The 22,057-nt window shown below is 41.2% G+C and overlaps 1 protein-coding gene across 5 annotated transcripts in view; it reads right to left on the bottom strand.

Annotated features, from left to right (window-relative positions):
* Positions 1–21,212, bottom strand: part of SH3BGR (SH3 domain binding glutamate rich protein) — a 48,171-nt gene extending 26,959 nt beyond the window's left edge. The window contains exons 1-2 of one of the 5 annotated variants that reach the window (XR_009008084.1): positions 21,015–21,208; positions 13,423–13,608 (exon numbers count right to left, since the gene is read on the bottom strand). Coding sequence is in view for 4 of the 5 variants with exons in the window: in XM_057544913.1 (XP_057400896.1) it covers positions 13,423–13,608; positions 21,015–21,059 (231 nt within the window). In the remaining variant the exon portion in view is untranslated. Of the gene's footprint in view, positions 1–13,422; positions 13,609–15,066; positions 15,088–21,014 lie in introns of those variants that run through there. The other 4 variants (XM_057544913.1, XM_007183789.3, XM_007183787.3 and 1 more) reach the window with 4 other exon arrangements.
* Positions 21,213–22,057: the final 845 nt, after the last annotated feature.

Here is a 22,057-nt window from a genome sequence, read left to right as displayed (position 1 = left end):
ACTCTCCAGTAGCGTAGTTGTCAATAGCTCAGAAGAGTTTCACTTTTTATCATTAAACATAAAAGATACTCCCTGGCCACTTTCTTACTGCCAATCTTTGTCACTGGGGCTGTGATGCAATTTCAACAGTGTTGCCAAAAGGCTCAGAAGGTACAGGGTCAGTCTGACCTGAACTGAACAGGACACTCAAACCAACGTGGTCATGTTATTGCCTACCCTCCTCTTATGTGTGTTAAGAGCTTAAAACCAAAGACAGGCCACCTATATTGGGAAGAAAATGTTATGTACTTCTCGTGTGTTCATCTTAGCCTAAGATTTAATTTCCTATCTATCTGTAGTCCTGATTCTCTCAGTGATTAATTTTCTTCTTTTGTACTGAATGTATTTTTGTAAGCTGCCTCAAATCTTAGCTGAGGGAAATATAGCATGGTAAGTGATTCTTTGGTATCAGAAATTCTCACTAATTCCCAGAGCACACACTTACTAGGTGGTTATTAAAGGTTACATGATAGAATTCATTAGTAGTAGTAGTACTACTAAGTAGGTAAAAGGTAATAAAGTAAATTTATGCCAGTTTCTTAAAATTCCATAGATAAATATCTGATGATCTCTAGTTGTCAACTCTAGAAGCTTTCAAGTCAAGATAAGTTTTCTTATAATTGAATAGATTGTGTTTTGCTTCAACTTAAGTCCATATAGCTTCTTCAGAATTTCAGAGGACTGAAGAACAGTTTTTCCATATTTTTTTCCATATTTTTTTTCCATATTTTTTCCATATTTTTACTTGATGTTAACAAATAGATATAGAAAATAATGAGTATGAAATGGTTTTTCAACTTCCAGTTACATTAGTGTGGCAGATTAGATGACCTAAAACACCATCTTGAAAAAAAAATTTTTTAAGCCAGATTAAGAAAAAAAGTATAAATGCATTGCTAAGCTGGTACCGGGAAAAAAAAAAAAATAGTATAGCCAACTGAGTTCAAGAATCCTAAGAATAAGCACACAACAAGGCCACCATCCACGTTGAGAGTTTCTTACAAAACCAGGAAATCTTTATCTTCCACTCTGATGCCACAGACAGAAAAGAGGGATGTGGATAAAGCCTGGGCCTCCTTAAGGTGGGGAGTTCTATAAAACACACACACATAAACATACACACACATACATACACACACAGAGATATACATTTGCACATACACACACATACATACATACACATACATGTGCTCATATAAACATACATACACGTATATACATAGATGTATAGATACATATACAGACACATATATACACATGCATACATACACATGCATATGCACATGCATACACACATATACATAGATACACACATGCATACACATATATACATATATACACAGACACACACCAGAACCCCACGGAGGGCTCTACCCTCAACGTAAATATAAATGAGAAATAACCTTGCCATGAAAAATAGAATGGAAGAAAACTTCCCTGCTTCAACTTTGGTGCTCAGTGAAAGAGAAAACATTCTCTGAGAATTTACAACTACAAGCCAAAATTCATGAGAGTTTTTGATCCAAACTCCCATGACATGTGTGGTCCAGAAAATCTTCAAAGGAAATCAGGTTAAAAGGGTTCTAACTTTTATAGAGCTCCCAGGAAACTAGCAGAAACAAATTCCAGGCTCAAAGAGTATCTGCAAATAGCATTTTTTTTAATGAGCAATTCAGAGTCAAAAATCACAAAATAAATAAGGAAATAAAAATATACCATGAGTGAAAGCCAGCAGAAATAATGGAAAGCAGAATCAGACACTGGAATTATCAGGCAGAAAATATCAAATATCTATATTTAATATACACAAAGAAATGAAAGAAAAGCTTGAAAACACAAGAAATAAACTAGAAAGAACAATTAAGCTAATTTGGAAAGAACCAAAAAGTCCTCCTAACAATGAAAATGTGGATTAAATAGTTAATTAGACCACATCAGAAGAAAACAATTTAGCTAACTGGGAGATTCAACCAAAGACATTATCTGGAGAGGGGGGAAAAAGGATGAAAAATATGGAAGAAATATTATTATAGGAAGACAGAATGAGAAGGTCTAACACACATCTTATAGGAGAAGCTAACAGAGATAATGGGGGGAAAGCCATACTCAAAGATATGTGGCTAATAATCTTCTAGGCTTGCTGAAGATACCAATCCTTAGACTCAGGAAGCCCAAAAATAATCCTAAACTGGATAAATAAGAAGAACTCTAGGGAATTCGCTGGCGGTCCAGTGGTTAGGACTTGGCGCTTCACTGCCACATGGCAAAAAAAAAAAAAAAACCCTCTAAATCTAGACACATCCTAGAGAAAGATTATAATGCAGCCCATGGAGGGAGGGGTAGAAGGGGGGGGAAGGAAAAAGTTTCCCCCGCAAAGTATGGCATTAGATTGACAACTGGCTTCTCAATAGCAATGCAGAAGTCAGAAGAAAGTAAAATAATTTCAGCATGCTTACAAAACAAATAACCCCTGACTCAGAATTCTAGACGTAGTGAAACTAGTTTTCATACATGAGTGAAATAAAGACACTTGTCTGGAAAAATGTCTTTTTTAAACAAACAAAAATTTAGAGGATTTAACACCAACAGACCCTCACTTAAAGAAACTTTTATAGGACACATTTAGGCAGAAGGAAAATGATTCCAGGTGGATTATCTAAGATGCAAGAAAAATAATGAGCAAAGATATTAATAAATATGTGGGTAAATCTAAATCTAAACAAACCTTGACTATAAAAACAACAAGTAGAAATGTTGTGTGGTGGTATAATGGCCAACAAATTAAAATACTAAAATAACTGAACACATATAAATAGGAAAAGGGTGATTAGGGTTAAAGTAAAGATACAATCTTACCTAATTTAAATTAAGTATGGTTGTTAAAATAACTAAAGTAACCACTAAGAGAACAGATAGCTTATATTAAATAAAGGGGGAAATATAATTAGGAAAAAAGACTTTAGTCAAAATAAAGTCAAGAAATGATGAAAAAAGAAAGAAACTGCAAAAGTTGGAAAAATTAAAAGTACATAACAAAATAATAGAAGTAACTCCAAATATATCCAAATCTCAACGCATGGGTCAAAAAGAAATCATATTATGGACTACAAATGTTTTAGAAACAACAATGAAAATATTGCATATCAAAATACATGGAATGAGCTAAAGAAGTACTCAGAGGGCAATTTATAGCCTTAAATATCTACATTAGAAAAGAAAAAAGCTTTAAAAGTAGTGAGTCAAGCATTAAAGTTAGGGGAAAAAAGAAACCAAAGAGTATGGAAGGAAAAAATAAAGATGAGCAGAGATTTAGCAAATAGGAAAAAAATTATATATAGATAGAGATGTATATAGATATAGATCAGTAAGAATCAATAAGACAAAAAAAATGAAAAAAAAATTGAAAGTTGCTAAGAGACTAGATCGTATAAGTTCTCATCACAAGGAAAAAATGGTAACTACATGAAGTGATAGATGTTAACGAAACTTATTGTGGTAATCATTTTGCAGTATATACATATATCAAATCATTGTGTTGCACACCTAAAACTAAAATAATGTTATATGTCAGTTACATCTCAATTTTTAAAAAAGAAATAAGGGTAAATTTTTTAATAATTATTTTAATTTTTTTAAATCACCAGTTATTTCATCCAATTGTTTCATCCACAGTTAATAAAAAAGTCCATTCTTTCCCCATCTATCTGCCATGCCAGCACTGTCAGTCATAACCAGTTGTGTATCGTGTGGGGGTCTATTTCCGGACATGAGGTCTACCTGTCTGTTTATCCTCCAATATCATACTGTCTTCGTGATCACAGCTTTATAATGAGACTTGCTTATTTTCTGCTTCTTCTTGTTATTCTTAGACCTTTCCTTTTTCATTTTAAGTAAATTATCTTGCTTGGTTCTACAAAAATTCTTTCTGGGATTTTGATTGAAAAAGTGTTGGATCTATAGATCAATTTGGGAAGAATTAGGATCTTTAAGATACTACCTTTTTATAGAGATGGTCAACCCAAGGATATGTTCTATAGCATCATTTATTTAAGTCTTCCATAACATTTAAATTTTCTCCAGACATCTCTTGTTAGATTCTTTTGGAGGGACTTCACAATTTTTATGCTCTTCTTAATTATGTGTATGTATATATATGTGTGTATATATATATATATATATATATATATATATATATATATATACATACATACACATATATATAATATATATTATGCTTGTCCTTTTTCCATCATAAGGAAAAGGCAAAAACTCAATAGAAAAATGTTCTAAATATATACAGAAGAGGACACACAAACATGAAGAGCTTTGCAATCTCTTTACTAACGGCCACAGTTAAAGGATGTCTCCTGTGGGGCCTCCCCTGAACTGCCACAGGGAGCCAGAGCAGATGGTTTAGAACATTTTTTAAATGGGAGAGGGGTTGAAATAGAGTTGATGGATTATTTTGTTAAGGAGGAAAATATTTTTAAATTGTCAGCCACTGTCACCATCTTTTTTCATAAAATTGAAAAATATATTTTACCAAAAAAAAAGTGATAAAAATGTGCAACTCACAAAGGTTCTACTCCACTTGACCCCAGTCCTGACTCCCAGGACCTAGAGGGAAGGTCAGATCAAAACAACAACAAAAACCTTCTTAGAGTGGCTGGAAATGTGGGGGTGATCTCACCAGTGCTTCAAACATCCACGAAGCTGTCTTCCCTCTCCTGGAATCACTGCCATCACTAGTTTTGAAGTGTGACCATCCCTCAGCTCAGCTTTAAAAAAACTCTTTGTATTGTCTGTTAGAGCTAAACATACTGAGAGTGATGACCTAGGTCATGAAGGTGGAGTCTTCGTGAATGGAATTAGTGTCCTTTATGAGGAGACCCCCCCCCCCCAGAGCTCCCTCACCCCTTCCATCACGTGAGGACAAAGCAAGAAGGCACCAGCTGTGAAACAGGGGGCCCTTATCAGAACTCAACCACGCTGACACCTTGATCTTGGACTTCCCAGCCTCCGGAACTATGAGAAATAAATTTCTCTTGCTCATAAGCCACTAAGTCTGTGGCATTTTGTTATAGCAGCTCGGACGAAGTAAGACACACACCAGTGTCCACTCTGAAGCAATGAAAATGAATAAACTAGGAACAACACCAATCAACATGGTTGTATCTTAAGGGAGCTGGACACGATCAGGGAGAAGCACGCAGTGTGCTTTTAAATTTCTGGAGATATCATGCTACTCAAACCGATGGTGTGCACATGGTTGTTCATTTTTATTATCCCTCTTTAAATTACATATTTTTTATCATCTATGGCACATTTCATAATAAAATTTTAATAACATAAAATAGCTTGTTCAAGACTTGTGGTTGCCAAGGGGGAGGGGGTGGGGGAGGGAAGGACTGGGAGTTTGGGATTAGCAGATGCAAACGATTATATAGAGGATGGATAAACAACAAGGTCCTACTGTAGAGCACAGGGAACTAGATTCAATATCCTGTGATAAACTATAATGGAAAAGAATATGAAAAGAATATATATGTATAATTGAGTCACTTTGCTGTATAGCAGAAATTAACACAACATTGTAAATAAATTATACTTCAATAAATTTTTTTTTAAAAAGGCAAGGAAAAATTGCCCATAATGGCAAAACAAAAAGTAACTTTTATTAACGTGTTGGTATATGTACTGTCAAAGTTATATATAAGATATAATAAAATTGTGATCATACTGAAAAAGAAATTTTAATTAAAAAATAAAATAAAATAGCCTGTTCAGTAACATCAGTGTGTTGAGAACGCCCTCCCCCTGCCCTAATTGGGCAGGCATCCTGTCCTCCCTTGCAGTCCTGAGTCCCCACAGATACTTGCCTCTCTGCTGAATGGTCAAGGTCCCCTTTGGCTGCTGCGTCCCGGCCCAGGCAAGCACCCTAGCCCTCACTTAGGCAAAAATGCACAGAATCCAACTTGGCATCAACAGACAAGTTGGCTACTTCCTGTTAGTGTTTTTCTGCCAGGCAGGTGACCCGGCCTCCACTGTGCTGGCTTCCCGGTGGTGTCCCCTTTCTGTAGCCAACAGTTGTCTGCCATGCCCTCATGATAACATCTTCATCTATTCTGCCCAGAGCAGCAGGGGTTCAGGCTGGCAGGGACACGATGGTACTCAGAACTACCTGTGACACCCAGCCCTCTCACTGCCCTGGTGCAGAGAAAGCCACTGCTTGCCCTTGAGGTCCCCTCTCCCTGCTGCTATCATCAGGTATGGCATATAGGTGACCATTCAAGAATCCAGAGTCCAGTGATTCAACTTAAATGGTAGCATTATTCTGACAGTCCACCTTTCAATCGTGTGGAAAGATACATTGGCCATCCAGATTTATGCCATTTTATTTTTTTTAAGCAGGTTTATCACTTTCTTTTTTTATTTAATTTTTATTTTATATTGGAATATAGTTGATTTACAATGTTGTGTTAGTTTCAGGTGTGCAGCAAAGTGATTCAGTTATACATACACATATATCCATTCTTTTTCAGATTCTTTTCCCATATAGGTTATTACAGAATATTGAGTAGATTTATGCCATTTTAAACCTGACATATCCTTCATAACCTTTGAGTCTCCTTTCAAAATCAGAACCTACAATACAAATAGTCATTTTTACCTACTTTCTGAAAACAAAGTCCTTTGCCTCATTAATGAACTTTTGTTAAGAATATCCACAGACTGCAGAAAAGCAAATTTAGCAAAGTTGCTAGTAAGAAAAACTTCTAATACCTCTCTGAAGGCAGAACTGAAAAGAATTAAAAACAGTTAAACATAAAATAATTTGTATGCTTATCTCATTAGAGCCATACTTGTAATAGGAAAATACATCTTAAAAATAGAAGCCTTTTTTCTTACTTGGGAATTCTTTTCTTCTTCTTCCACAATTAAAATGAAAAGCATTGCTAGATCACAGCAAAACAGAATAAAAAATGCCTTTGAGGTTTTATTTTTATAGCAGAAAATAACTGCAGAACTTTTACCCTGGAAGTTAACATAGGTTGAAAGAAAATGCTTCAATATTGTTTCTACCGTAACTAGCCTTGATTGAAAAGGACAGCTAAAATAAGCAAAAGTAAGAGGTTTTAAATCCTACTTTCACTGGAAAAATGCTAGAAGAAAACATGAGATGATTCCTTTGATAATTTTAGAGTGCAGAACAATTTTCTAAACAAGACAGGAACCATTTTTTAAAAAAAGATTAATAGATCTGTCTGCACAAAAAAATTTTAAGTCCTGCATTCCAAAAAAATCTCTTTAAAAAGTCAAAAGACAAATAAGAAACATGGGAAAATATTTGCAATGGTAGTGACAGGGCTAATTTCCTTCAAAAGTAAAGACTCTTACAAACCAGTAAATGTTACCTGGAACCAAATAGAAAACTAGTAAGTCATAGAAAAAATCACAGAGAGCTTATAAACAGAGAAAAAGATGTTCAGCCCCACCCATTAAGACAGAAATCCAAGTCAAAGCAATAAGAACACATTTTTCACTTAACAGATTGGTGAAGATCCAAAAGTGTGCATATAGAGTGTTGTCAAAGTCACAGGGAAACAGCCACACTCAAATTACGTTTGAAAATGTAAATTGGTGCAACTATAGTCCAGGTTTAATATCTACTGAAGGGTGAGAAGCGTTTATGCTGTAACTCAGCACACCTTCTAGGAATTTATCCTATACATATACTCAGACTGAATACAAAGCACTGTACCCATAAAGAGGTTTCCTGCAGCATCGTTTGTAGCTGAGAAAGACTGGAAACAACCTGAATGTTCCCCATTAGAGGACTGTGCCAATAACTTATGTCACATCCAATGGAATGTTTTGCAGCCATTAAAATAAACAGTATGTGATCCAGCAATCCCACTCCTGGGCATGTATCTGGAGAAACACATGGCTTGAAAAGATACATGCACCCCAGTGTTCATTGCAGCACGGTTTACAGTAGCTAAGACATGAAAGCAACCTAAATGTCCACTGACAGATGAATAGATAAAGAAGATGTGGCACATATATACAATGGAATATTACTCAGCCATTAAAAAGAATGAAATAATGCCATTTGAAAAATGACAAATAATGAATCGATCAATCAATAAATAATAAAATTTAAAAATTAAAAATGATACAAATGAACTTATTTATAAACAGAAATAAACTCACAGACATAGAAAACAAACTTATGGTTACCAAAGGGGACAGGGAGGGAGGGATTAAGAAAAAAAAAAAAAGAAATAGTGCCATTTGCAGCAACATGGATAGACCTGGAGATTATCATACTAAGTGAAGTAAGTCAGACAGAGAAAGACAAATATCATATGCTATCACTTATATGTGGAATCTTAAAAAATGATACAAATGAACTTATTTACAAAATAGAAACAAACTCACAGCCCTAGAGAATGAACTTATGGTTACCAGGGGGGAAGGGTAGGGGAGAGGGATAGATTGGGAGTTTGGGGTTGACATGTACACGCTGCTATATTTAAAATGGATAACCAGGGACTTCCCTGGTGGCTCAGTGGTTAAGAATCCTCCTGCCAATGGAGGGGACACGGGTTCGAGCCCTGGTCTGGGAAGATCCCACATGCTGCGGAGCAACTAAGCATGTGCACCACAACTATTGAGCCTGCACTCTAGAGCCCGCGTGCCACAACTACTGAAACCCACATGCCTAGAGCCTGTGCTCCACAACAAGAGAAGCCACCGCAATGAGAAGCCCACGCGCCGCAACTAGAGAAAGCCTGTGCAGCAACGAAGACCCAACGCAGTCAAAAAAATAATTAATTAATTTTAAAAAAAAAACAGATAACCAACAGGGACCTACTGTATAGCACAAGGAACTCTGCTCAATATTCTGTAGTAACCTAAATGGGAAAAGAATTTGAAAAAGAATAGATACATGTATATGTATAACTGAATCACTTTGCTATACACCTGAAACTAACACAACATTGTTAATCAACTATACTCCAATATAAAATGAAACTGTTTTTAAAAAAAGAGTATGTGCAGCTATGCAATGATCTCTGAGATATGGTTATTAAGTGAAAAGAACAAAGTGTATAGAGTACACCCGCATTTTTAAGTGATATGCAATTGTTAATGCACATAGAAAATTCCTGGAAGGCCAAACAAGAAATTGCCAGCATTGGTTGGTCAGAGCAGGACCGGCTACATAATTTGCAGGCCCCAGTGCAAAATAAAAACAAGGCTTCCCTTGTTCAAAAATCATTATGGGGCTTCCCTGGTGGCGCAGTGGTTGAGAATCTGCCTGCTAATGCAGGGGACACGGGTTCGAGCCCTGGTCTGGGAAGATCCCACATGCCACGGAGCAGCTGGGCCCGTGAGCCACAATTGCTGAGCCTGCGCGTCTGGAGCCTGTGCCCCGCGACGGGAGGGGCCGCGATAGAGAAAGGCCCGCGCACCGCGATGAAGAGCGGTCCCCGCACCGCGATGAAGAGTGGCCCCCGCTTGCCGCAACTGGAGAAAGCCCTCGCACGAACCGAAGACCCAACACAGCCAAAAATAAATAAATAAATAAATAAATAAATAAGAAAATCCTTTAAAAAAAAAAAATCATTATGAATTTCAAGACAGCAACAGTAGAGCGTTAAACCAAGCTGAGAGCTCTCTTGAGCAGGGTCTGGTGTGACTTCCCAGATGGCAGATCCATGAAGCTGGCCCACCCGAGAGGAAGGAACTAGAGGGGGCTGAAATGGGAGGGAGAAGAATCTTCACTGCAGGCAACTTTGGAACCATTTTAATTTTTCCATGTGCACATCTATTAATTTTTCAATTGTTAAAGAATTTTATGAAAAATAAAAATTGCTCATCACCACTACCTCCCCCGAAAAAACTTATTCTCCCTTGCTTTATCCAAGAAGAGTTGCAGTTCTTAAAAATTCAGCGCAGGGACTTCCCTGGTGGTGCAGTGGTTAAGAATCTGCCTGCCAATGCAGGGGACACAGGTTCGAGCCCTGGTCCAGGAAGATCCCACATGCCGCAGAGCAACTAAGCCCGTGCGCCACAACTACTGAGCCTGCGCTCTAGAGCCCACGAGCCACAACTACTGAGCCTGCATGCCACAACTACTGAAGCCCCCGCACCTAGAATCCACGCTCCGCAACAAGAGAATCCACCGCAATGAGAAGCCCGCGCACCGCAACCAAGAGTAGCCCCCGCTCACCACAACTAGAGAAAGCCCGCGCACAGCAACAGGGACCCAACGCAGCCAAAAATATAAATAAATAAATAAATAAATAAATAAATAAATAAACAAACAAACAAACAAACATACATAAGGTCAAATTCAAAAAAAAAATTTCAGCTCAGGGTTGAGGGATGTCCGGAGGCCAGGAGGTCTGGAGGGGGTGGGGAGAGGAGTGTGGGGTGCAGGGGAGGCACTCTTCCTCACACAGCAAGTACTCTCTACACTCTGGGAAGCCCCAGCTTCAATCCCAGGAGAGCTGGACTGGACCACATGTTCCACTAAATAACTGCTTGCCACGTTAAGACTGTTTGAAGACACTCCCACATCCACAAGACTTTGAGCTAAGCCTCTGAGGAATCCTAACACAGCCATGTAAACTCACACAGCCTGTACTCTCACCTATAAAGCAATGTCCACCCAGGACCTCAGAAAGTGACCTCATTTGGAGCTAAAGATATTTACAGATGTAGTTAGTTATGATGAGGCTGTGTTGGACTAGGATGGACCCTATTCCAGTGAATTTTTGTCCTTATAAGAAGGCCATGGGGACTTCCCTGATGGTGCAGTGGTTAAGAATCCACCTGCCAGTGCAGGGGACACGGGTTCGAGCCCTGGTCCGGGAAGATCCCACATGCTGCAGATCAACTAAGCCCCTGTGCCACAGCTACTGAGCCTGCGCTCTAGAGCCTGTGAGCCACAACTACTGAGCCCGTGTGCCACAACTACTGAAACCCACACACCTAGAGGCTGTGCTCTACAACAAGAGAAGCCACCGCAATGAGAAGCCCGTGCACCGCAACGAAGAATAGCCCCCACTTGCTGCAACTTGAGACAGCCCACGCACAGCAACGAAGACCCAACACAGTGAAAAATAAATAAATTAATTAGTTAATTAATTAATTAATTAATTAATTTTTAAAAAAGAAGGCCATGTGAAGACACAAAGAGACCTGCAAGAAGACCATGTAAAGATGGAGGCAGAGATGGGCATAATATGTCAACAAGCCAAGGGATGCCAGAGATTGTTGTCAGCCACCAGAAGCCAGGAGAAAGGCAGGGAACAGATTTTCCCTCAGAGCCTCCAGAAGAAACCAACACTATTGACACCTTGATTTCAAACTTTGGCCTCCAGAACTGTGAGAGAATAAATTTCTGTTATTTTAAGCACTGTAATATCTCGGGCTGCCTTAAAAAAATACCATAGGCTGGGTGGCTTAAATAACAGAAATGCATCCTGGGTGCAGCATATTTGGGTTCTGCTCTCTTCCTGGCTTACAGACAGTTGCCTCTGGCTGTTTGTTCACATGGTAAAGAGAAACCGTTCTCTCTCTCTTCCTCTTCCTGTAAGGGCACTAATCCCATCATGGGGACCCCACCCTCAGCACCTCATCTAACCCTAATCACCTCCCAAAGGCCCCATCTCCAAACACCATCACATTGGGCATTAGGACTTCAACATATGAATTTGGGGGGGGACACAAACACACAGTCCATAAGAACCACCAGGTTTGTGATGTTTTGTTACATCAGCCCTAGGAAACTAATGCAAACCCCCAACAACAAAACAATTCATGATTCAAATAAAAGGCCCGAAAGCTTTTCTGTAAATGGGCAGATCATAAATATTTCTGGCTTTGTGGGTCATATGGTCTCTGTTGCAACTGCTCAACTCTGCCATCATGCAAAATTAGCTATAGGCACTAGGTAAGTGAATTAGTGCAGATGTGTCCAATAAAACTTTACCAAAACAGGCAGCTGCAGGCCTTGGCTCTCTGGCTATAGTTTGATGACACCTGCTTTAGGTGACAAACGTAACAGTAAAGAGAAGCTAAGCTAAAGGACCAACAGTTTTGTGCAGCAAGAAGAGAAGAGGTGAGTGAAGATTCCTACACCAGGCTACAGCCTTCAGAAGTAGTCAGCTCTGGGACTTCCCTGGTGGCACAGTGGTTAAGAATTCACCTGCCAATGCAGGGGACACCTGTTTGAGCCCTGGTCCAGGAAGATCCCACATGCCATGGAACAACTAAGCCCGTGCGCCACAACTACTGAGCCTGCCCTCTAGAGCCCGCGAGCCACAACTACTGAAGCCTGCTCGCCTAGAGCCCGTGCTCTGCAACAAGAGAAGCCACCACAATGAGAAGCCCATGCACCGCAACAAAGAGTAGCCCCCACTCACCACAACTAGAGAAAGCCCACGTGCAGCAACAAAGACCCAATGCAGCCAAAAATAAATTAATTAATTAATTAATTTTAAAAAAAAAAGAAGTAGTCCTCTCTTCAATTGATTCCTTCTGCCTTCCAGAACCCTGATTGCTGCGTCTGAAAAACGGCCTAGAAGACTTAGATGACCCCTAAGATAACTCCAGTTCTCATGCTCCAAAGCCCTTTGAGTTTTTAAATGTTTCCTTTCAACAATTTGATTTACTAAGCAGAATCTATAAACTCTGAGGAAAAAGTGATTTTATGGTAAAATGGACTACTAAATGTATAAAATAAAATTGCTATTATAATTAAATGTCCAGAACAGTTTTTGTTTTTTGTGTTTGGGTGGCTTATGAACAACAGCTATTTATTTCTCACAGTTCTGGAAGTCCAAGATCAAGGCACCAGCAGATTCAGTGTCTGGTGAGCCCCCTTCTTGGTTCATAAATGGCCATCTTCTTGCTGTGTCCTCACAAGGAGGAAGGGTGTCCAGAACAGTTTTTAAACTGTTTAGATATTATTTACACCAAACTCTACTTTTGCAAATTATTCTTTACAAAATTGAAAACATACCCAGTGTCCCTGTGGGAGCATGTATGTGTACCCTGCAAGGTTGACCATCTTTCCAATTAAATGTGTATTTTGCTTGAACAAGGGACCTCAATTCTTCAAAACAAAATAAGGAACCTAAAAGAATCCCAAGAACTTCTGAATCATTATTTTATTGTTTCCATCATTTTGTAAGTCTTAACTATTGATCCTTCACCATGGATCTACCATCCAGGTACTGAATGGTAGAAATAGATCATGACCTGAAAAATGTCCAAAAATTCAAATGCTGCCTCAAAATTGATCTGCTTTAAATGACTTCTGATAAACACACATGCAGAAGACTTTTCCAAAAAATCAAACCTCACCCCACAGTACTGCTCTTCGTTGAATATCTGTGGGGGCAAAGGAATCCCATTTTGAGGTTTCTTCTCTCCAGGAACGTTCTCTCTCATCCACCTCCGATTGTCTTCATCTCCAGCAATATCAAACTCCTTAAAATCGATTTTATTAGCTTCCAAAAAGCCCACTACTTCTTGCTGTTTCTTCCTAATCTGGTCAAGAGTAGAGAGATTACTATTAGACAGTTTGTAAGAAAACATTTTATTTATATGTACATAAATTAAGCCCTTCCTTCAACTATACCATACAACACAAATAATATCGCTAAATATTTAAACAAGGAAATCCATAAAATCACAGTTCTTCATTCCATAGGATCAACAGGGTCATCATTTAAATTCTGAAATCTTAATCTCATCAATGTTTAAATCACTGATGTATAATTGACGTAATAAAAATAGCAATGCTCTCATCATAGCTTTTGTTTGACGCCTTCAAAATGCTTTTAATTCTCTGTTAAGCTTTAAAGCCAAAAAATAATTAAGAATTGTTTACAAAGAAAAAGATGATAGAGAGAAGGAAAAAAAGACAATTTACTATGAAACTCAAATACCAAGTATACCCACATTAAAAGGCACTTTATTCACAGTTATGAAAATAGGAACGAGTCACATAGAACAAAAGTAGTTTTAGAAATAATACAGGAACTGAAAAGCCCACATGGAGATTATTAGAAGAGAAAGAGAGAAAAAAAGCTAGAAAAGCTGGTGGATATTTCTCCCAGAATACTGAAGAGTAATGCAGTAAAATAACCCTGTTCTCCTTTCCCACTCACACCCAGCTCTGCAACTGAGATCAGAGTGCCAGCCACACCTAAGAGAGAACATCCTAGGGCCCTTTTCTCTACCCTTGGTTCACGTACAAGGACTGTATCTACCAAATGCCATTTCTTTGTGAATGTGGTCATCTTGAAAGCTTAGAACTCCTTCCCCAGAAACAATTACAACTTTCTCTCTTCAATCAAAGAATTCACTCCCAGAATGAATGATGCCCTCTTTTATTTTTTTTATAAATTTATCTATTTTTTTTTTATTTATTTTTGGCTGCGTTGGGTCTTCGTTGCTGTGCACGGGCTTTCTCTAGTTGCAGCAAAGGGGGCTACTCTTCATTGCGGTGCACAGGCTTCTCATTGCAGTGGCTTCTCTTGTTGCAGAGCACGGGCTCTAGGCACACGGGCTCAGTAGTTGTGGCACGTGGGCTCAGTAGTTGTGGCTTGTGGGCTCTTGAGCACAGGCTCAGTAGTTGTGGCGCATGGGCTTAGTTGCTCCACAGCATGTGAGATCTTCCCGGACCAGGGCTCAAACCTGTGTCCCCTGCAGTGGCAGGCGGATTCTTAACCACTCAGGCAGATATACTTTTAATTAAATATTCAGAAGGCAACATCCTTTATTCTGTCCAAAACCCTGTCTTCCTTCCCCCTCAAATACCCTCCCGGGAGCCTCAGCATGGCTGAGGTCCACTCCCTCACCAGCGTTATTTCCATCTCTATTAATCATGCCTCAGGACTTAACTGAATCACTGTGCTGTACACTTGAAACTAACACAACATTGTAAATTAACTATACTTCAATTTTAAAAAAGAACTTTAAAAGAAAATCATGTCTCAGGACCTGAGGTGGGATGGAAAAGGATTTCATTTTGTTCCACAGTTTCTACACAGATGAACATTTCCCAAAGTCTTGACTTAGGTTTCTTCTGCTGGAAGTCAAAGAAAGATAGAGAAAACAGGAGAGGAAGATCTGTTTATTATCTAAAAATAGAACTACCGGGCTTCCCTGGTGGTGCAGTGGTTAAGAATCTGCCTGCCAATGCAGGGGACACAGGTTCAAGCCCTGGTCCAGGAAGATCCCACATGCCACGGAGCAACTAAGCCCGCGAGCCACAACTACTGAGCCCGCATGCCGCAACTACTGAAGCCTGTGTGCTGGGAGCCCATGCTCCGCAACAAGAGAAGCCACCGCAATGAGAAGCCCATGCACCACAATGAAGAGTAGCCCCCGCTCGCTGCAACTAGAGAAAGCCCACATGCAGCAACGAAGACCCAACGCAGGCAAAAATAAAAATAAATAAATAAATAAATTTTATTTAAAAAAAAAGAACTACCATACGACCCAGCAATCCCACTACTGGGCATATACCCTGAGAAAACCATAATTCAAAAAGAGTCATGTACCACAATGTTCATTGCAGCACTGTTTACAATAGCCAGGACATGGAAGCAACCTAAGTGTCCATCGACAGATGAATGGATAAAGAAGATGTGGCACATATATACAATGGAATATTACTCAGCCATAAAAAGAAACGAAATTGAGTTATTTGTAGTGAGGTGGATAGACCTAGAGTCTGTCATACAGAGTGAAGTAAGTCAGAAAGAGAAAAACAAATACCATATGCTAAGACATATATATGGAATCTAAAAAAGAAAAAGAAAAAAGAAAATGGTCATGAAGAACCTAGGGGCAAGACGCAGACCTACTAGAGAATGGACTTGAGGACACGGGGAGGGGGAAGGGTAAACTGGGATGAAGTGAGAGAGTGGCAGGGACATATATACACTATCAAATGTAAAACAGATAGCTAGTGGGAAGCAGCCTCATAGCACAGGGAGATCAGCTCAGTGCCTTGTGACCACCTAGAGGGGTGGGTTAGGGATGGTGGGAGGGAGAAGCCAGAGGGAAGAGATATGGGGACGTATGTGTACGTATAGCTGATTCACTTTGTTATAAAGCAGAAACTAACACACCATTGTAGAGCAATTATACTCCAATAAAGATGTAAAAAAAAAAAAAAAGAATCTGTTTATTATTCCTCTCAAGACAAGCAATTACGTCTACAGGAAGCTGACTGACTGTTGGGAGCACGGTATTGTGCTACATTTTATTTCTCAGCACCGCCCCCAAATAAAGAAAAGAAAAATAAAATCTGCCCCTCCGGACTCCCCAAACACCAGCAACTCAAACTCGGTCAAGAGCATGGCTCTCCTGGCTGTTTGGAGCACTTGACTTCTGCCTGGGTCCGGAGAAGGGTCTTAGGATGAGCCCAGAGGAGGGACAGGGGGAGCAGGGAGTGCACGAGCTCACCTGGCTGGCACGTGGCCTTTGCCCGCACTCTGATGCCCACCTGAGCGGGGCGCACCCCCCGCCCTCCCCCCCGGTGGTCCTTGTTCAAGGGTCCCTACTAGATGCCGCTCCCACCACAAAGTACAGCCTTTCTCCATGTGGCCTCCTGAGCTGACCCTAGGGACACGGCATCAGTCCCCAAAGGTCACCCCCCCTTTATGGTTTCAAGGGTAGGGGTGTGCACAGCACCCCAGTAGCCCTCACCACAGATGCACTCCCCCCTGCACCTCTCACCTCCTCTCCCCTCTTCAGGGCGCCATGGCCATTGCTGGTCCCACAGGCTGCACCGTCCTTCCGGGCAGCCCCTCTGGAGGATCCAGTGTCCTTGGGGTGTGTGTCACTTGGAGGCTTTGGGACCTCAGTGGAGGCTGAGAGAGTTCTGTTTTCTTATCCTGTTACAATGGGAATTCCCTGGCGGACCAGTGCTTAGGACTCCGTGCTTTCACCTCCTATCCTGTTACATTGACGCACAAGAATGTGCCATTCTCCTAGAGGACACACGTGGGGTGGCCAGGGGGAGGGGGGTGGGGAGGGACGGACTGGGAGTTTGGGATTAGCAGACGCAAACTGTTACGTAGAGAATGGATCAACAACAAAGTCCGGGGCTTCCCTGGTGGCGCAGTGGTTGAGAGTCTGTCTGCCAATGCAGGGGACACGGGTTCGAGCCCTGGTCTGGGAAGATCCCACATGCGGCGGAGCATCTAGGCCCGTGAGCCACAACTACTGAGCCTGCGCGTCTGGAGCCTGTGCTCCGCAACAAGAGAGGCCGCGATGGTGAGAGGCCCGCGCACCGCGATGAAGAGTGGCCCCCGCTTGCCGCAACTAGAGAAAGCCCTCGCACAGAAACGAAGACCCAACGCAGCCATAGATAAATAAATAAATAATTTTTTTTAAAAAAACAACAAAGTCCTCCTGTAGAACACGGGGAACTATATTCAATATCCTGTGATAAACCATAATGGAAAGGAACCTGAAAACTGAATCACTTTGCTGTACAGCAGAAATTAACACAACACTGTAAATCAACTATACCTCAATAAAATAATTTTTTAAAAAAAAACAACCGTCATTCTCTGTCCTGAAGTCACCGGCCACTGTTGGTGACGGTGCTGCATCTGAGTGATCTTTGGGTCACTCGCTGGGCATGTTCCGTTCATTGTCTTGTACAGTTAGGAACCTTTCCAAACAAGTTCACCGTATTGTAGTAAAAAGCACGCTGCACTTGAGTGAGAGGTGACTTGCATTTCCATCCTGGCTGGGAAGGTTGCTATCTGAGCACAAGCTCTGCCCGTCCATTGCCTCATCTGCAAAATGGATAGAACGCCGCCTTCATCCTGGGTGCTGGTGAGAAATGAGGAAAGCATGGAAAAGCATTTTGCACCACAAGTCGAGAAGCTGTGCAGTCAGGCACCCTGGCATGACTCGTCCTGATTGCCATGCCAGGCAAGAATTCTGATCACCATTTTAAGATAACAAAGCTGAGGTGCCAGTGAATTAAAGAATTTTCCAAGGTTCACATCCAGAGCCATCTAATTCAAGAGCCATGTTTTTCCCTCTATATTTACACTCAATCAAGACTGGAAAAAGGATTGCGAAATCCGGGGGCCACGATTAGGGTCTGTGCTTAAAGATGGTGGTCCAGGGGCTGTGCATCTTGAAAACAGGGAGGACCGTCCTCTCTCCCTTTGTCCCCCAACCCCTGTGGCGATGGCCTTCAGGAGGAGAGGAGGGTCATCCACAAAGATACAACAACTTTCTCCCCTACTCCCAGGGTCTCTTCACCCAAATCTGTGTGTAAAGTGGTAAAACACAGAACCACGCTTTGGCATCAACTGTTAAAATAGAGATGTGATACACAGCTGCATGCCTAAACCTCATCAAGAGATTACAGTTGGTTTTTTCCTTTTTCATTTATTTCATTCATCCAACAGAAGTCATAATGCCCTCTTTGATGAGGTCACAGGCAAGAACCTGCTTTTAAAGTATACAGACTGAAGAAGTAAGTAGCAAAGACCAACTGCCACACACACAGCGTAAGTACTGGCAGCTGCTCTGGGGTCGTCCTGCAAAGAAGTTTCTGGGTGAAATTCCCCAGCCGGGAAAAATCATTAGCACTGACACCGTGGGAAAAATCAGTTCTCATTCTTTAGGATAAGACAGAAATTCTTCCATTTATGTGGCTTGAGACAATTCTGAAACATCGTCACAGATGCAGATCTTCTAATATTAACTAATAAATATAACTACAAAAATATTGATTAATATTAACTAACATTAATAACCAATAGTTATAATAATTATAATACTAACTAACCATAGCTGATAATTATAACATTAACTAATAATGATAGGACTTCCCTGGTGGCTCAGTGGTTAAGAGTCTGCCTGTCAATGCAGGGGACACGGGTTCGAGCCCTGGTCCGGGAAGATCCCACATGCGGCAGAGCAACTAGGCCCGTGTGCCACAACTACTGAGCCTGTGCTCTAGAGCCCGTGAGCCACAACTACTGAAGCCCGTGCACCTAGAGCCGGTGCTCTGCAACAAGAGAAGCCACTGCAATGAGAAGCCCGTGCACCGCAACAAAGAGTCGCCCCCACTCGCCGCAACTAGAAAAAAGCCCGTGCGCAGCAACGAAGACCCAACTCAGCCATAAATAAATAAATAAATAAATAAAAACTAATAATGATAATATTTATTAAGCACTTGACACTCTGCTGGGCACCCTTTGCTTATTTCCTAAGTCCTCATGACAACGCTATGAGATGAGTACTATTCTTATCCTCATTTTACAGATAAGGAAATTGAGGCTTAGCAAGGTGCAATAACTTTCCTCAGGTCACATAGTCCCAAGTGGCACCAAAACATTTGCTTACGGCAGCAGAATGAACTTGGATTTTCTAAGATCCTGGAATAAACAGTACCCCTCCAGACCCCCCCAGGCTAACTAAATCATGCTCCCAAACTTCAAGGATGTAGGACATCAGATAATCCTAAGAAATCCATCAGTTTGTTCATTGTCTCCGGAAGGATGCATGGGGCCACTCAGACCTGATCTATGGAACATGCAGAAGATTGGCAGGTTAGTGGTAAAAGTTTCCAGCAATGAGTGTGTCAACAGCATATTTGAAGCCCACGAAAGCCATTTTCCACAAAAAAAAATTTTTTTAATCTAAACAATCCAAAAATGTGCTTTTTGTAGATCAACTAAAAGTTTCTGAGGTCATCAACAGCCACAAAAGATTTTGCAGTTTTGCATTTGGAATTGTTTCTCATCGTTTTCTGTTAAAAGATGTTCGAGAGATCACTGAACAGTTGCCCACCGGCTGTGCTCAGAAGGAACGACCAGTCTCTTTTCTCCTGTTTTCCTCTCGTCCTCTCTGGAAACCGCGTGAACTTTCAGGGCTGGAGGGGGCGAGGCGGGGGCGCCGCGGGTGGATTCAGGAGCTGCCACTAGGACAGTTCCCTGGGCCAACCATTTGTCTAGGCTATCATCCCTGGCTGAGGGACCACTGAAACCCAAGCTGCAACCCGAGAAGTTCCAGGAATCAGATATAAAAGGAAACAGCCCCTTTGCTGGTCTTCAACTTTCAGGATTAATAAAACTCTTTTCTCTCCACAGCCTCCTAGATGCTAAAATGCTGGTCGAAATGTCGGTCCCAGATAGACACTGCAGGTTCAAGCCTAAAATCAAAGCCTGAATCATTTCCAAGGATAAACGAGTCCCTCCCTTGCCCCTATTTCTTAAGGCACAGAATGAAAGCTGGACTTAGAGAGATCGATGGGTGGTTCCCAGCCTGGTCCCAAGGAAATCAGACAAAGCAGTGTTTTGGAGGTTGGCTTTTAGTACCTATTTTTGGTCTGTTTGGATTCCTAGAGCATTTAAATCTTTAGCCTTAGAGATGTTTGTTCTTGTCACTGTGACATCATTATTCTCAAATAATAATATTACACATGCTAACTTTACGCTTTCGTTAGGATTACATTACATACACAAGTAATTACACCCAGGAGTCGTTTTAGTAATCTGGCCCATCATACGCTCCAAATATTGTTACACAAAGTGTCATTTATTTGCAATTTTAAATTAGTCTAAGTCTTGCAGAAGGAATGGCAGAAACATTCCACCAAAAAAAAAGCCTCCCATTCTATCATATATGCGACACAACATGACACAAATCACATGTTAAAAGTTCTAGTATCAAACACACCCCCTTCCCTGAATCCCCTTCCACACCCAGCTGTCCCAGATCACACACACTTCTTCAACACCATTCAAACCAAGGCAGAAAGCAAAGGGCTCACAGGCTTACTTACACACGCTCCAAAAAGACATGTAAAGCCAGCGCTGGGCCATACCCGCTCCTTCTACTTCCAAGTCTGAGTTATTCAGAAAATAGGACAGGAAGAAAGCCCCCAAATTCCATCAGACACCTACCGCTATGGACCCAGATGATGTAGCAACAAACACTTTGATAACCATTTTGAGAGTCGCAAAGAGGACTCCCCCCCAACACACCCCTGCGAGGGAGCGCAGAGTCAGACAAATCCTGAAAGCGACACAGACAAGTGCCAGGTGGGGACTGGCCAGGGGCCCAAGGCTGTCTGAGCTCCCGCCTCTCAGCTCAACTGAAGCCCTGCCTCTCCCAGGAGCGGCCCAGGCACCTCGGGCTCTCCCCGCCATTGGCCAGGGAATATTTGGGGATCTGTCAGGACAATAGTTGATTGGTTGATATAAGCAGCCGCTGGACCCTTTCCCTTATCACTTTGAAAGCCCGACAACAGTCCCTAAAAGGCAAGGCTGCGCTCCTCACCAATCAGAGACCTGCGGGGAGATGCCTCGGGCGGAAGGAGGTGGAGCCCGGGTAGCAGAGGAGGAGAGAAGAGGAGGGAGGCGCTCCCCGGAGCTGGAAAAGCCCAGAAAACACCAGCACGGGTGCCGGAGGAGGATTTGTTTACAGGGTTTTTTGGCAAACACACAGCAAGGGTCAGAACAGCTACAGAAGCCTTTACCTAAATAAAGAGCGGCTTCCTTACTTTAAAATTTTCTGGCAGATTAAAAAAAACTCAATGACCTTCAACTGGAGTCAGCTTTACTTAATCTCCACTTTAATTCTGTGATGCATATGTCATGCTTTATTATATTTTGCTTCAGATAAATTTCACTGAGCAAGAAAAATCAAGGGAGCACAGTGGGTGAAAATTTACTCAAGAAATTAAGTTTGTCATTAATACAAATGATAGGCCATCTGGATCAGCAATAACGGTCTGTTACTAACGAGTGTTTTTAAAGGGTGCATGATTTTTATTCTTAAACCGCTCAGCAATGGCACCTAATGTACAAAGCATGTATTTTAATCAGAGAAGGGGGCATGCTAATTAAGCAATACTTAATAATTGTTCATTATCATTTATGAATACTCACCTTTTACCACATTCAAGTCTACTCTGAGGAATACCTGGAAACTTAATGAAACCTTC

The sequence above is a fragment of the Balaenoptera acutorostrata genome, chromosome 4 (genome assembly GCF_949987535.1).
Source record: "Balaenoptera acutorostrata chromosome 4, mBalAcu1.1, whole genome shotgun sequence".
NCBI classification, from domain to species: domain Eukaryota; kingdom Metazoa; phylum Chordata; class Mammalia; order Artiodactyla; family Balaenopteridae; genus Balaenoptera; species Balaenoptera acutorostrata.
This window is presented reverse-complemented; position numbering and strand designations above follow the sequence as displayed.